This window comes from Perca flavescens, chromosome 7 (genome assembly GCF_004354835.1).
Source record: "Perca flavescens isolate YP-PL-M2 chromosome 7, PFLA_1.0, whole genome shotgun sequence".
Taxonomy (NCBI): Eukaryota; Metazoa; Chordata; class Actinopteri; order Perciformes; family Percidae; genus Perca; species Perca flavescens.
The window spans coordinates 33,389,275-33,405,065 of NC_041337.1; the positions used below are offsets into that span (position 1 = coordinate 33,389,275).

At 38.7% G+C, this 15,791-nt stretch overlaps 1 protein-coding gene across 2 annotated transcripts in view; it reads left to right on the forward strand.

Annotated features, from left to right (window-relative positions):
- The first annotated feature begins 7,790 nt into the window (after positions 1 to 7,790).
- Positions 7,791 to 15,791, forward strand: part of prkcz (protein kinase C, zeta) — a 114,942-nt gene continuing 106,941 nt past the window's right edge. For both annotated transcript variants that reach the window (XM_028582005.1, XM_028582006.1), the window contains exon 1: positions 7,791 to 8,095. In XM_028582005.1, the coding sequence (XP_028437806.1) occupies positions 8,010 to 8,095 (86 nt within the window). In that variant the 5' untranslated portion in view covers positions 7,791 to 8,009. The remainder of the gene's footprint in view (positions 8,096 to 15,791) is intronic.

Genomic DNA, 15,791 nt, shown 5'->3' on the forward strand with positions numbered 1-15,791 from the left:
AAAAGGTTAGTTTATTTGTGTTGACTTTGAGATTATAGGTAAAGTTTACATTTGAAATGAGAACACCAAATTCCAAACTTTCACTTTGGAAGCTACAAATTAAAAACGACTAAACTGTTATTTTAACATACAAGAACATCCTCTCCTACAGCAGCAAAATATTGTGTGGCGTGTTTCTCTTTAGATTTCAGAGCTCCCAGTAATAATAACCAGCCCAATAACTAAACCCGAAAACTTGACCGAAAACCACGAGCACACAGACCAAGGGCAGAGATTGACACATACATATATTATCTACATATATTTGAAGTTTGAATGAAGATTCAGACTTATATTCCATACATCCAAATTCTAGATTTTATATACTGTATGTAATAATTTCCTGAAAGGCATGCCATTTAAAGGCATACTATGCAACTTTTCCAGCTTCGGTCAGTAATGAGTCAACCTGTAGGGGGAACAAAGCTGGAAAAGTTGCATAGTATGCCTTTTTATAAAATAAAAGACAAATGGCAGAAATTTTAGAGAAAATTACCTTTGTATTAAATCCATTTTGACACTTCAATGCACATTTCAGACAAAACTGCAGTAGGGCACAATATACATTCTTTCATCATTTTCAGGTGAAAATTGATCTATAATAGTCATAAGATCTATAATATATCAGATCAGCCACACAAATTACAATGAACACATCATCCACCTCCTCAATGCTGAATGCAGTCAGGTGATCATCAAAATGCATGGTAATAACTTTAGTGGCCAAAAGAAACACTTCATCATCCTTGATACTGATATTGATAATCTTATCAAAAGTAGGCATTTCATTTTCAACACTTCCAATCTGGTACTCTGTTCCATGGATTTTCACCCAGGAAGTAGTGGAGACACGAGACACATTCAAAGTTTGACAAGACCTCAAGCCCACACTGCCCTCCAGATTGCTAGTTGAGACATGTTTAACAGGACCAAACTGTAATCTTTTGAAATAAAAATTCTCCCAATGAAAAGCCAACTGACGCTGATGTTTCTTGACTAATGTTTTTAAAATTCTTCACCGACTTCTTGAAGAAGTTGTGCTTGCCTTTGAATCGCATACACCACATGTGTATAAGTGGATCTATTTTCCTAATACATCTAGGGTAGTGTATCATCAGATGATGCTTTGGGATGAGCCTCTTATCTGTAAACACCAACTCAAAAAGTTTTTGATGGTCAGAGATTAGGTGCTTCAAATAAGTCATACCATCTGTTATTTTTGGTGAGAATGCAATGTTGACAATCTGAATCAAAAGCATAATCCCATTCCAATAATTGTTATTCTGGTCAACTAGGTCTCCAAAAATCAAGGGAGTATTTCGCAGGAGGCACCAAGACTGGATGGCATTGAGCCCGAGGTCTACTAACATTTTTGCTATCATCATTAACTTTGACTCCACTGGGTCTATTCTCTCACTGTATCCATAGTTAAAGCTCTGAATCCTTTGAGAGAGGGTGTTTAAAGAAATGAAGTCCTTCACCAAATACTGAAAAAGAAGCTTTAACTCATACTGTACAACACCTTCTAGTGGGTCGTGCATAATATCCACTACATACAATTGTCTGAAGAATGAAAAAATGCAGTGCATTTAGGGGACAGGTTCTCTTAACACCAAATGAGTGAACTAGAGTGGGATTTTTCTGCCACGGCATTGCAGTGTTTATGAATAGAGCTCCTTTGTGCGAAGAATTAAGTCTGGGTCATCCTCACTAAAGACTGACTGCAAAGGTATTTTTTCAGTTAAACAAAATCGACAACAGTAAGTTGCACTGTACGATTCAACAATACCAAAAAGTCCATTTATAGCTAAATTATCCCCAGTAACCTGAATAACAGACCTCTTTAATGGGGTATCTGAAAAGGGCACCTGGATTCCCTGTGTCTCCAAAACGTTTAAGTCATGAACAAAAGGCTGTAGGATTGGATCAAAACCATACTTCTTCAAGTCCTTGAATTCAGCTTCATTGGCAAATTTCTTAAAATAAAGTAAACACAGCCAAGTTTCTGAATTCCCTTTTTACACCTTGCGGATTGGCCGTTTCAAAATCATCATGATAAAGCTGAATTTGAAAAGCGTGTTCTTGCTGTGAAAATAATGGATGATTTCTGAAATATGAACCATCATTTATGTCTTTGAAAATGCCATCTTCATGATGCTTTACTTGCTGGAAACAGTTGCTGAGTTCCCGATTGGTAAACATTGAATCAAGAGTTCCCAAAATAGGCACATAGACAAATTTGTCATAAACAGGAATTTGACTGTATACACCAGTAATTCTATCCTTGCGTAGATCATAACGCACACCAAGAACTTGCGCTACTGGTTCAACGATTTTCCATTTTTTCTCAAAATGTCTTTGCCTCTTGGTTTCAGTATTGAGGAATGAAAATGGATTTTCAAGCTGCTCAAAACAGTCTTTAACTTTATTTTGTTCAGTTACCTCAAATGAAACTTGTAACTTGGAACTACATTCTCTTTCAGGCAAAGCAATGCTACTTGGGATTTGCAGAAGTAACACCGGAGCTTTTCAGGTACTGCATGCAAATCACTCTGCCCAATCAGTAGGGCTTCGCCTGAATGTGAACATAATGCCAATAATGTACTGTATATGCTGTATTTATGTTGTAACTATACAAGTCACAACATGTAAATGGGAAAATGTTGGTGTTGTTTTGTTACTTTTGAGAGTTATAGGCTTTTTGTTTCTTCACACCAAAATGAGCCATACTAAACTAGGCTAATAGTGGGTGTGTCAGACTGAGTTACTGCACGCACAGAGACAAGAGGGGTATGTTTCATCTTATCTAACTCCCAGGGTTGACGATGAATAAGCTAATTTCCCTAAATGTTGCCGTGTCCCTTTAACTGCTGTGAGGGGGAGATGCACACAGCTGACCAAGAAAGTGACAAATCAGAGGTCAATTAAGTGTTAAAAGAGGTGAAGCAACAGTCAGTCACTATCTATGTCTTGAACGTACCTTGATGAACCTGACTACATGGTCAGTAGCTTCAGTGGCACTGACACTTACCATAATCATTCGATTCCTCTTGAGCGGACAGAAGGTCTTCCACATGAGTACCAGGGCGAAGGCCTTTGCAGTGAGGATCGTAGTAATGTTCCTGTCGGACAAGAAAACAGACAAGACGCACTGTCAATATTAAAATCCATCAAAGCTGGTGTCTGTATTGGGACCTCAAAATAAGGCTTTTCTCTATACATAACCAAATTAGACTAAATGAGGGGTTCCTGTTATGTAATACTCACATAACCAGTTGGTGAAGCCGTATCCTTCAAATTGGGGAAAAGGGTAACTATTCCAATGGCATAGGTCGAGGACCCTAAACAATACACAACATGGCCGCTGTTAAAACATTTGTATGAAACATCCGAAAGAATACGAGTTGTGCATGAAGGAATCTACAGACAGCAGCCAAAATGCAGCAACTTCAGGTACGGCAAAGGAAGGACAGTCACAGCTAAAAACGTGTCAACCATTTGTTTACTTCTTTAATGTGTTTACTGTGTTAATGGACTGAGGATGGGAGTAGGATTAGGTATTCGGTTTCAGATTCTGCAGAATCTTAACCAGTGGCCGAACCCCAAAACTCTGGATTCAGGTGCATTCCTAGTAGAAAGAGAGTCTACATTTGAGAGTCACACCTGCTTGAGTCTGTTCAAACAACTACATGATTCATCTGTAAAGTGAATCACTGAGGTCATCATTTTGTCATGTTAATTGCCCGATCTGGACAGTAGTATGTACATCTATGACTGAATAGTATCTCTATAAATGTTTATTTTTTCACATATCACATGGCCTCCGACCAACAGATAGGGGTCAGGGGTCACTGCTATCAAATACACCTGAGGAAGGCCAGATTGTGGGCTGTAACTTTGTGTGCCTTAATAAAGTATTATGATAATAATATAGTATTCGACTATAATTATGACTATGATAAAGTATTCGGAGCATTGAGCTTTTGTGCGGACTTTACCTTCTTTCTGAGTTGCGTCATACAAACACAAGGTTCACATGAGATTTTCTTTTTCTTCCTTCATATTTTTCAGTGCAAGAGTTCGTTGAGCCAGCCTTACATGTTTAATAAAAAATATTTTTTAACTACATGTGCACATGATTGCTCTTTGGCTTATTAATCTGAATTTTAAATTACAGTGTATTGTAGTGCAATATTAGCAACATCTGATTTGCATAATTTTTTTTTCATATGGATGAATAATGATTATTTTGGAGTTGGATAAGATACATTTCATTCCAAAATGAATTGTCAGAATCAGATTTGGGGAAAAGGTTTATTAACAAGTACTTACAAGGAATTTGGTTCACATGAGCCAGCTGTTTTATGAATATATTCATGTGAAAAATGAAGCAACATTTTATTTGCCTTTGTTTTACTATTAATGAATAATACATAGATAGATAGATACAGTGAGGAAAATAATTATTTGAACACCCTGCTATTTTGCAATTTCTCCCACTTAGAAATCATGGAGGGGTCTGAAATTGTCATCGTAGGTGCATGTCCACTGTGAGAGACATAATCTAAAAAAAAAAATCCAGAAATCACAATGTATGATTTTATAACTATCTGTATGATACAGCTGCAAATAAGTATTTGAACACCTGAGAAAATCAATGTTAATATTTGGTACAGTAGCCTTTGTTTGCAAGTACAGAGGTCAAACGTTTCCTGTAGTTTTTCACCAGGTTTGCACACACTGCAGGAGGGATTTTGGCCCACTCCTCCACACAGATCTTCTCTAGATCAGTCAGGTTTCTGGGCTGTCGCTGAGAAACACGGAGTTTGAGCTCCCTCCAAAGATTCTCTATTGGGTTTAGGTCTGGAGACTGGCTAGGCCACGCCAGAACCTTGATATGCTTTTTACAGAGCCATTCCTTGGTTATCCTGGCTGTGTGCTTCGGGTCATTTTCATGTTGGAAGACCCAGCCTCGACCCATCTTCAATGCTCTAACTGAGGGAAGGAGCTTGTTCCCCAAAATCTCGCAATACATGGCCCCGGTCATCCTCTCCTTAATACAGTGCAGTCGCCCTGTCCCATGTGCAGAAAAACACGCCCAAAGCATGATGCTACCACCCCCATGCTTCACAGTAGGGATGGTGTTCTTGGGATGGTACTCATCATTCTTCTTCCTCCAAACACGGTTAGTGGAATTATGACCAAAAAGTTCTATTTTGGTCTCATCTGACCACATGACTTTCTCCCATGACTCCTCTGGATCATCCAAATGGTCATTGGCAAACTTAAGACGGGCCTTGACATGCGCTGGTTTAAGCAGGGGAACCTTCCGTGCCATGCATGATTTCAAACCATGACGTCTTAGTGTATTACCAAAAGTAACCTTGGAAACGGTGGTCCCAGCTCTTTTCAGGTCATTGACCAGCTCCTCCCGTGTAGTTCTGGACTGATTTCTCACCTTTCTTAGGATCATTGAGACCCCACGAGGTGAGATCTTGCATGGAGCCCCAGTCCGAAGGAGATTGACAGTCATGTTTAACTTCTTCCATTTTCTAATGATTGCTCCAACAGTGGACCTTTTTTTTCACCAAGCTGCTTGGCAATTTCCCCGTAGCCCTTTCCAGCCTTGTGGAGGTGTACAATTTTTCTCTCTAGTGTTTTTGGACAGCTCTTTGGTCTTGGCCATGTTAGTAGTTGGATTCTTACTGATTGTATGGGGTGGACAGGTGTCTTTATGCAGCTAATGACCTCAAACAGGTGCATCTAATTTAGGATAATAAATGGAGTGGAGGTGGACATTTTAAAGGCAGACTAACAGGTCTTTGAGGGTCAGAATTCTAGCTGATAGACAGGTGTTCAAATACTTATTTGCAGCTGTATCATACAAATAAATAGTTAAAAAATCATATATTGTGATTTCTGGATTTTTTTTTTTTAGATTATGTCTCTCACAGTGGACATGCACCTACGATGACAATTTCAGACCCCGCCATGATTTCCAAGTGGGAGAAATTGCAAAATAGCAAGGTGTTCAAATACTTATTTTCCTCACTGTAGATAGATAGATAGATAGATAGATAGATAGATAGATAGATAGATAGATAGATAGATATTTGTTGATCCCAAAAATGGGAAATTAAAGTGTTACAGCAGCAAAATATCAGTCACATCGCACAGAATATACATGAAATACCAGGATACAATATACATTCATACAAAATACATGAAATAATAATAATAGGATAGAATACAAGAACAAATATTCAAAATATATACAAGTTGGGAATACAAAATGTACAACTGCTTAACTAGTAATGATAAAGATGTAGATAAACCTATTGTGCAAGTTGCACTTAGTGCAGATGTAGTGTCTAAGAGTCTTATCTAGCACCCAGTGAATTTGGCCCACCGATGAGAGAGAGAGACATCATGGCTTTCAAACAAGCAAAGTGGCAGTTGGTCAAGGCCACAACCCCACCCTCCACCTTGCCCCCCCTCTTTCCTCCTCAATAGCTACAGACACAGAAATGGCACATACTAAGGAAAGCTCATTGTGGGACTGGCTCTAGTGGCTGTAATTCTGCACCAAGAAAAGAGACTTCGGATACAGTATTAGGGGACCACTGAGGCCTATATAAAAGAGACTTCAGATACAGTATTAGGGGACCACTGAGGCCTATATAAAAGAGACTTCAGATACAGTATTAGGGGACCACTGAGGCTTATATAAAAGAGACTTCAGATACAGTATTAGGGGACCACTAATCGCTATATAAAAGGGACTTCAGATACAATATTAGGGGACCACTAAGGTCTATATAAAAGAGACTTCAGATACAGTATTAGGGGACCACTAAGGTCTATATAAAAGAGACTTCAGATACAGTATTAGGGGACCACTAAGGTCTATATAAAAGAGACTTCAGATCCAGTATTAGGGGACCACTAAGGTCTATATAAAAGAGACTTCAGATACAGTATTAGGGGACCACTAAAAAGCATCCAAAGAGCACCATGTCATGGGACCTTTAATGTCTTCCTAAAGTGGTTCATTAATCAACCAGCAGGTGGCGCATGATACTGCATTATTGTAGCGGTGGGCCTCAGCTCAGACACAGCGTATCCATGAAATATGTTAATTGTGTAGCCCTGAGTTGTCCTTTGTGGGTATTCTTGTAAGACATTTCTTGCAGCACACATGAAACCTTTTCTCCACTATGGCTTTAATTTAAAAAAAAAACACATCGTTCAAAAACATTCACAAAAACTGATTGACATTATCAATGAATTATTTCAGGGAATGAAGAGAAACGCCCTATTATGCTGGAATATGACAATGCCATTAGCCTACAATAGTAAAGATAAAATGTGCCATGAAGAAGGTTTCATTAAGCCTATATTTAATCGTGAGTAGACAGACCGCCTGTATGATGAGAGGGAAATAATTATATAACTGTCAATAATTTCGTTATAAACTAACTCTGGACTACATCAATATTATAACGTTTGACGTTTTTGTTGACATGCCCCGTTATGGGACAGGTGAATTTGGATTCCGGTTACCATAGTGAGCCATAAACCACATGTGTCAAATTCGCCACAGTTTGACCTTACGTGATAAAAGGTAACAAAGGTTTTACTTTCAAAATAAAAGCACTAACGCATACCTATGTTAGCATGTGTTTTATTTTGAGACGTGAAGCCGGAAGTGGTAATGTTATACTGGATACTTTGACAACTCCTCCGCCAGAGAAGCCTCTACCGTTGACTTAGCGAAAGAAAACTTCATAGTAGCTCGACAAGTTTTCTTCCGAGAGTATTGGACAAAACGCTACTTTTTGTGTTATGTAACGGTAATTTTTTTTTTTTTATCTTCCGACGTGACCGGGTGACACAGCTAGTTTGGGCCTGTCCAGTTAACGTTGGGCTAGTTGGGAGGTAACGTCGTTAACGTTACACCAAACTGTACAATGCATACCGCCGGTATGCTAGCGTCAAACGGATCAATAATGGACTTGGACTCGGAGTTGGTGAAAATAAAAGCACACTACCGTGGGTAAGTAGTTTGTCGTAGGGAATAGGGAGACAGTAGCTGGCTGGGGATACGGTGACAAGGGGAAACACCTGTGGAGTGGAGACTTCCACATATCTGGTAGTATATGGAAGTTACGTTAGGGTCGTTCCTGAAATCAAGCTAGGTCAGTGAGAGTGACGCTGCACTCGGTCAACTCACCTAGGCGTAATCAAAATAATGTCTGTTGAATGTTTCGAGAAGCTTCCCACCATAATAAATACAGTTAGTACGGTATGCGTGCAGTTTAGTGTCCCAAATTCCCCTTAAAATGTCCTTAATTAATTATGAACCTGCTAAACCCTAACCCTAACCCTAACCTGTCTCAAATAAGACCCTCATCATTTGGGACACTAAACTGCACGTATACCAGTGAGGACTTTTTTTATTTTGCTGTATAATGTGATTATAGTACTCTAGGCCTATCTTTGTCTTTTCTTTATTTTTTTTTCTGTTTTTTATTTAAATTTAGTATTGTATGCATTACAAATATGTGAAAAAAGGTAATGCGTCACTTATTTTCAAATATATATAAAAACAAACGAGATAAAAAAGAAAAAAAGAAGCATAAAATAACATAAAACATGCCAGAGGTCAGCAAAGAATACAACATAATTAAATTATTTAAAAACATGATATAGGGAGCACAATATTACAGTTCTAATGGCTTTTTGTTGTTGTTGTAGCCTATATATATCTTGCCACAGTTTGTGGGTAACTTATGTGTACATTTCCAGCACAGATGGACGATAGTTTCAGTATGTGAATCACAGAAGGCACATCTCAGGCCAATATCATTTTAGAATTTGACAAAAAGGGATCTAACTGAGATTACAGCAGGATCAGTGGCAATGTATAGTTGTTGATGTCTCGCTGTGGGTTAAATATGACAATCATGTCACTGCTTTATCAAATATTAAATTCTATGTAAGGTATTGTATGTATTAGAGCTTGTATACATTACCTATACGTACTTTAAGAATTATTCAGTACATGTGTTTCTCTCCTTTTTTTTTCTTTTAGAAATGTTACTTTTACTGTCTTAAGGAGTGCCAACCCCTATATTTACATCTTTAACATGTAAATGTTCACTATTATTGATAAAAAGTACCTTTTCTTGTTGTGATCGAGGCTACCTAATGCCATTGCTCTAAACACTGACAAAAATGCCACAAAAGGTTATGAAAAGTAGTCACGTGACGTTATTGAAGGTCCATCAAAATGGCACTATTTTATATTTTTAATTCCTCTTTCCATGGTTTCTTCCTCAGCCACGCTGTGTATCCTGAACATAAAGGTTAACTGGCTGTACAGCCGTCACCCATCACCATGTCACTTTGGATATTTCTATCAAATGTTCATCATATCGTAGCACATTTGCCCCTGTTTCCATTCATTCTCAAATGGGGGTACTTGTCCCCCTAGGGGTACTTAGGAGGACTGCAGGGGGTATGTGAGATTTTTTGCAAAAGATTTTTCAGTTACAAGGCTGTAGTTACTTCTGTCTTTTTTCTCATCCAAGTTTGTTGCTTTTTTCAAAGTTTTTGTTGCTGTTTTTTGTTTTGACCTATTCTTGCCTTTCTTCCATACTTTTTTCTACTGACCAGTCCTTCCAGAAAAATGCGGAGTTTTTTTGTGATTGTTGCGGGCAAAAATCCTTGATTATGCGGCACGTTTTCTTAAAAAATGCAATGGAATATGCGGGATATTTATGCAATTTTATGCGATGAAATTGCGGGAACTTGCAAAAATTGCGGGAACTTGCAAAAAAATTGTGGGAACTTGCAAAATCTGCGTTTTGATGAAAAAGAGAAAAAAAAAGTGATTTCCCCCAACACCCCCGCTATTTTCGACCTATATTCTTACCTTTCTTACTGTCTTTTTACAAGGTTTGTCGCCTTTCTTCATCAGCATTTAAATGTTTTCCAGGAACAAAGCTGTTGTTTAGTAAATCTATCGCTGACATCGCTGTATTGTTCCTCTTTATATATATTTTTTCTACCAAAACTTATTTGCGCTGGTTAGGGGGTACATGGCTTAAAAAAACTGTTCAAAGGGGGTACATTGTTGAATAAAGCTTGAAAACCCCTGTACTATAGTATCTGTCAATTATACAGTGGAAAATTGCAGTGGAAAATGATAGGGCTGCACGATTCTTGATAAATGACAATCACAATGTTTTTAGTTAAAATTCAGATCGGGGTTCTCTCACGATTATCAGTATAAGCGTTTCTTTCTCTTCTGTAACCAAAATAAATGATTGCTATTTGCACTATTGCATTTCTGGTCTGTAAAATTGTCCTACAAAGAAACAAATAGCTGACATTGCCATGCCACTAAGTGCATGATTGAATGAATGAATGAATGAATGATTGATGTTGTGGAACACTTTTCAGTCCACAGTATACTGAGCCTGGAATACTCTGGCATCTAATGATTAAGAGATCAGAAAAGGTTAAACAGACTAAAATATTGAAGCCCGAGAATGAAAAGCCGCCTTGTTTGATTGTTAATTAATCCAGTTAGCGTGCTTGAAGGAACTTATAGCTCCAAGTAACATTGTGTTGAGTTGTGTTGTGCTCTTTTTTGGGGGGGGGAGGAGGTTTTAAATGGCAGAGAGAAATAGTTTCAATGGGAATGTAGTTTATTCAGGTTGATTAACAATGAGCATGTAGTTAGTAGGGGTGGGAATCACCACAGGCCTCACGATATGATATCATCACAATACTTATGTCACGATACGCTATTATTGCAATTTCAAACATATTGCAATATTCTGCGATAAATTGCAATTTATTACCTTTTTTTCCAAATTCAAATTTTTCCCAGTTTCAAGTTATGGAAACTCTGTCAACATCTGTTTTTATCTAAAAAGATACAATTCTCTGTTTGATCATCTCACTTTAATTTTTATTGTTGCAAAATTTTATTTGGGCAATATATCGATATTATATCGATATTGTGATATGAGACTAGATATTGTCTTAGAATTTGGATATGGTAATATCGTGATATGACATAAGTGTTGTCTTTTCCTGGTTTTAAAGGTTGCATTACAGTAAAGAGATGTACTTTTCTGAACTTACCAGACTGTTCTATTATTTGCCTTAACCCACTTAGACATTATGTCCACATTACTGATGATTATTTATCTAAAATCTAAGTGTGAAGACATTTTGTTAAAGCACCAATTGTCAAACTTAGAATATCGCCACAATATCGATATTGAGGTATTTGGTCAAGAATATCGTGATATCTGATTTTCTCCCTATCGCCCAGCCCCTATGCAAAATGGGATTGTCAAGCAGACAAACAGACCAACGCATATATAATAATAGATTGATACTTGACGTCTGTGTATTGATACAGTATTGCCACGGAAAATATTGCGGTACTATCCTGTATCGATTTCCCCCCCCCTAATAGTTAGGGGCTAATGGTCAGGACACAATGGTCACTGATAGACACACAACGTTAACTGTTGTTAACTGTTGTTAACTGTTGTTAACTGTTGTTAACTGTTGTTAACTGTTGTTAACTGTTATCTGTCCTTTTTTGGTGACATCTTGACTTCTCAGTGGCAGCAGTTTGCTGATGTAGAACTTACTCCAAACTCTGATTTGGGTCAGAAATGCTTTTTTGACTCTCAGCTTGGTAATACACTCAAATATATTTTTAGAGGGGACTGTGTGTATGCAGGGGGGGTAACGTGGCCCCATTAAACTCAGGCTAATCCAGTTAGGATTTATATAATCTTAAAACACAACCCTCCTGATTCTGAATGACATGGTAACTTGAATGCATTCTACCCGTTTTTACCATTCATCACATGTTGCTCTTTTTGGGACTGTAGTTCCACATCCTGAGCAGACGAAACGAAAGGAGACAAACTTCTCAAACGTCAAATGTTGTCCAAACACAAGGAGCCGTACAACAACTTTGTATCGTGATTTAAATCAGAAAGTATCTGATCAAAATGAACAAGATTATGAATCTGACATCTGGCATTTGTCGACACTGACACATTTCAGCGGCTGCCAAAAAAGTATTGAGATTTAACACCGAGCCTTAATGAGAAAAGAGGAGTTTATGGCTGAGGGGGTTAGAAGTTGCCATCACTATCTTCTGAAGAGTTTTTACTGTTATACTGCATGTAGTGTTTTATTGCAGTGTCGGACCCACTTTATACACAAGTTGGAAGCAGCCTGCCAACAAAAAAGATAAATTATGTTTGGTTCTTTACCAGTTTTTCATCAATCTAGCAGATTGGTTTGAACTGATTTACACCCATGTTTTGTATCTCCACTCTTTAAAAAAAAATTGGTTCCTGTGCTAGAGTGAAAAAGTCCCTTTTTGTTACATACACAGCTCAACATGCTTCCACTAATGTAGAGTGAACAGAACTATGGAGAGAAATTGAAAGAGCTTCTGATCACTGGCCAGAGTAAAGATCAAAGAACAATAAACCAACTACAAGACTTCAGTGTTTCCACACCACAAAATCTTTTCACCCGTTGGTTTTAGATCTAGTTTTTTAAAGATTATTTTATGGGCCTTTTTTGTCATTTGTGTTTGTGACAGGAAAAGAGGGGGAGAGAGAGCGGGGTCAGAATGGCCGCAGGTCGGAATCGAACCTGGCCACTGCAGTAAGGACTGAGCCTTAGTGCATGGGGCCATCGATGTCTAATAAGACCAGGATACAGCATTTGAGCCAGGGCCCCATTTATTCCTATGAGAGTTGCTCAGTGACTAGGACTGGGCAATATATTGATATTATATTGATATATGAGGCTAGATATTGTCTTAAATATGTAGAGTTGTCTGTTTCTGGTTTTAAAGGCAGCATAACAGTAAAGTGATGTATTGTTCTGAACTTACCAGACTGTTCTAGCCGTTTTTATTATTTGCATTTACCCACTTAGTGATTGTATCCACATTATTGGTGATTATTTATCAAAACTCTCATTGTGTTACTGTTTTTAGTAAGCAGCACCAATAGTCAACCCTACAATATTGCCGCAATATTGACATCGACATATTTGGTCAAAAATATTGTGATATTTGATTTTCTCCATATCGCCCAGCTCTATCAGTGACGCATGAAGCCAAAAAATGTGCAGTGTGTAAAAGAAGATCAGCGCTGCTTCCGTACTGTGCGGCCCAGATAGCAGGCGCACTAGAGACAGCCACTTCCGCTCTAGCGCTCCGCTAGCTTGAATGGAGATTTTTTTATTCTTATTCTTATTCTGATAGTGAAAAATGTCATTTTTGCGGGGGGTTGTGACGCTCAAAAAAAAAGTATGATCCACTGATTTACAGACGGCTCTTTTCTTTATGTAGCTCTATGGGAAAAAATCTTTCTGGGCCCCATGCAAATGTATTCATTTCACTTCATTTGTTTAGTATTTATCTATTTTGGTATAATTTTATTTTGATTAGTTTGCTTTTCCTTTTTCTTTCCTTCTAAACAAAGAATAGCTTTTAGGAAAAATCTAAACAAGATATTGTCAATGAAACCGTTATTATGAAGGTATTGTGCCTAATCCGTTATGCACCATTGAACGCGGAGCTTACTGTCGATCCCTGAAGGGTACCATGGTTTTCTCCACATCAGATACACTCAAGAGCCAGTATGAAACCTGGGGTCTAGTGTAACTACATACTATTTACAAACGATCTGTTGATACATGAAGTGTAGGTCTCTGTACAGTATGTTGTCTATCGAGTCCAGCATGTTAAACACAGAGCTTACCATTCGTGCTTGCATAAATAATCGAAAAAATACTCCTTAAGTCTATGTCTTCTGAGGGCAGTGTAAACATTTCCCACCGTCCCAGATCAATAGGTTAGTGGATCAATATCAACAGAGGCTGCCCCACAATCATCCCTCATCAAATCTGAGATACCCTGATAAGCTGTTACAGCCTTTAAGAGAGCTGTTTACCCACAGACTGGTGGGAGCAGACAAATGCCTGGGTTTATTTCATACACATAGATGTCTTAGGCAAAATCCTGCTGGTTACCGGTAATTGCCACCATTCAGTTTAAGGGATTGTTTTTGTTTTTTTTGTTTGTTTTTTCAGAATAAGGTTAAAAATGAAAACTGGAATTTGTTGTAGTAGGTAGTAGTTAACTCTATACATTTCTGAGTGATTTTTATGTATGTGAGATATATGTGTGTATGTGTGTTTGTTGTGTTATGGTTGTCTAAGCTACTGGATGCCTAAAATTTCCCTCGGGATGAATAAAGTATATATTTATCTATCTATCTATTTATCTAGTCTAGTGTTTTTAAAATTGCCGTCTGTATCTATACAGTAGCATATGCATCAATATGCTTACAGGTATCAGCAAGGAGTACGTCATAAAATTTGGCTGAATCAATTTTTATTTTCTTAAACCAATCAACCGTCACGAGAGAGGGGAGGGACATCGATGTCAGGCTTGATCCCGGCAATGTACATCTGTTGAGCCTGACATGGAACTAACCATTGTACAGTACTTGAGCTAGAGGTGACATAAATGTTTTGATTAGAGGGTTCAAAGATCAACATGTTGATAGGTAGCTTTATGCCCTTGTAGTACATGACCAATCCCTTAGTGTGCTGAGCAATCTGGAGTTCATGCACTCAGCAAATAGTGCAAGGGTCAGCCAAAGTGTGTGTGTGTGTGTGTGTGTGTGTGTGTGTGTGTGTGTGTGTGTGTGTGTGTGGCTTGTTTAACTACATTCGTGGGGTCCAAAAACCGGGAGTCCAGTATACTTGTGGGGTCCCGACAGCTTTGTGGGACCAAAATGCTGGACCTCACAAGTTTAAAGGGCTGTTTGAGGGTTAAGACTTGGTTTTAGGATTAGGGATAGAATTAGGTTATGGTTAGGGTGAGGGTAAGGGTTAAGGTTAGGCATTTAGTTGTGATGGTTAAGGTTAGGGTAAGGGGCTCATTATGTCAGTGACGGGTCCCCACAAAGATAGTTCCACAAACCTGTGTGTGTGTGTGTGTGTGTGAGTGAGTGTGTGCGTGCGTGTGTGCGTGTGACATCATTCCACATTGACTTGTGTGGGTGTTGGCCGTGTGGAGCAATGCCTGCTGGGAAGCAAGCTGTCTCTGTTCCACCTTGTCAGAGTCCAACTAACACTCGCCATAAACACTCAGACTCATTATTCTTCTAGAAGCATGTATCAGGTGGTGATGTATGTTAACAGTGTAAAACACACATGTAACTGGCGGCATGTGGGGCCCAGTCTCCTTTCAAACCTTGATTCTGAGGAGAGGGGGGAGGGGAGGCGCAAGTTGGAGGGGGGGGTGTGTGGCCTTGACCAACTGCCACTTTGCTGGTTTGAAAGCCATGTCTCTCTCTTTCTCTCATGGGTGGGCCAAATTCTCTGGGTGGGCAAAGCAGAGAAAGGGGAGGTAACCTTGCTCCTTATGACCTCATAAAGGGAAGATTCCAGATTGGTCCATCTGAGCTTTCATTTTCTCAAAGGCAGAGCAGGATACCCAGGGCTCGGTTTACACCTATCACCATTTCTAGCCACTGGGGGACCATAGGCAGGCTGGTGGAACGCATATTAATGTTTAAAAACCTCATAAAGTGACATTTTCATGCCATGGGACCTTTAAAACCACTGATAAGGGTACTTGAAGGCCAGTGACTTTGTGCTTTCTGTTTCAGTTCAGCATT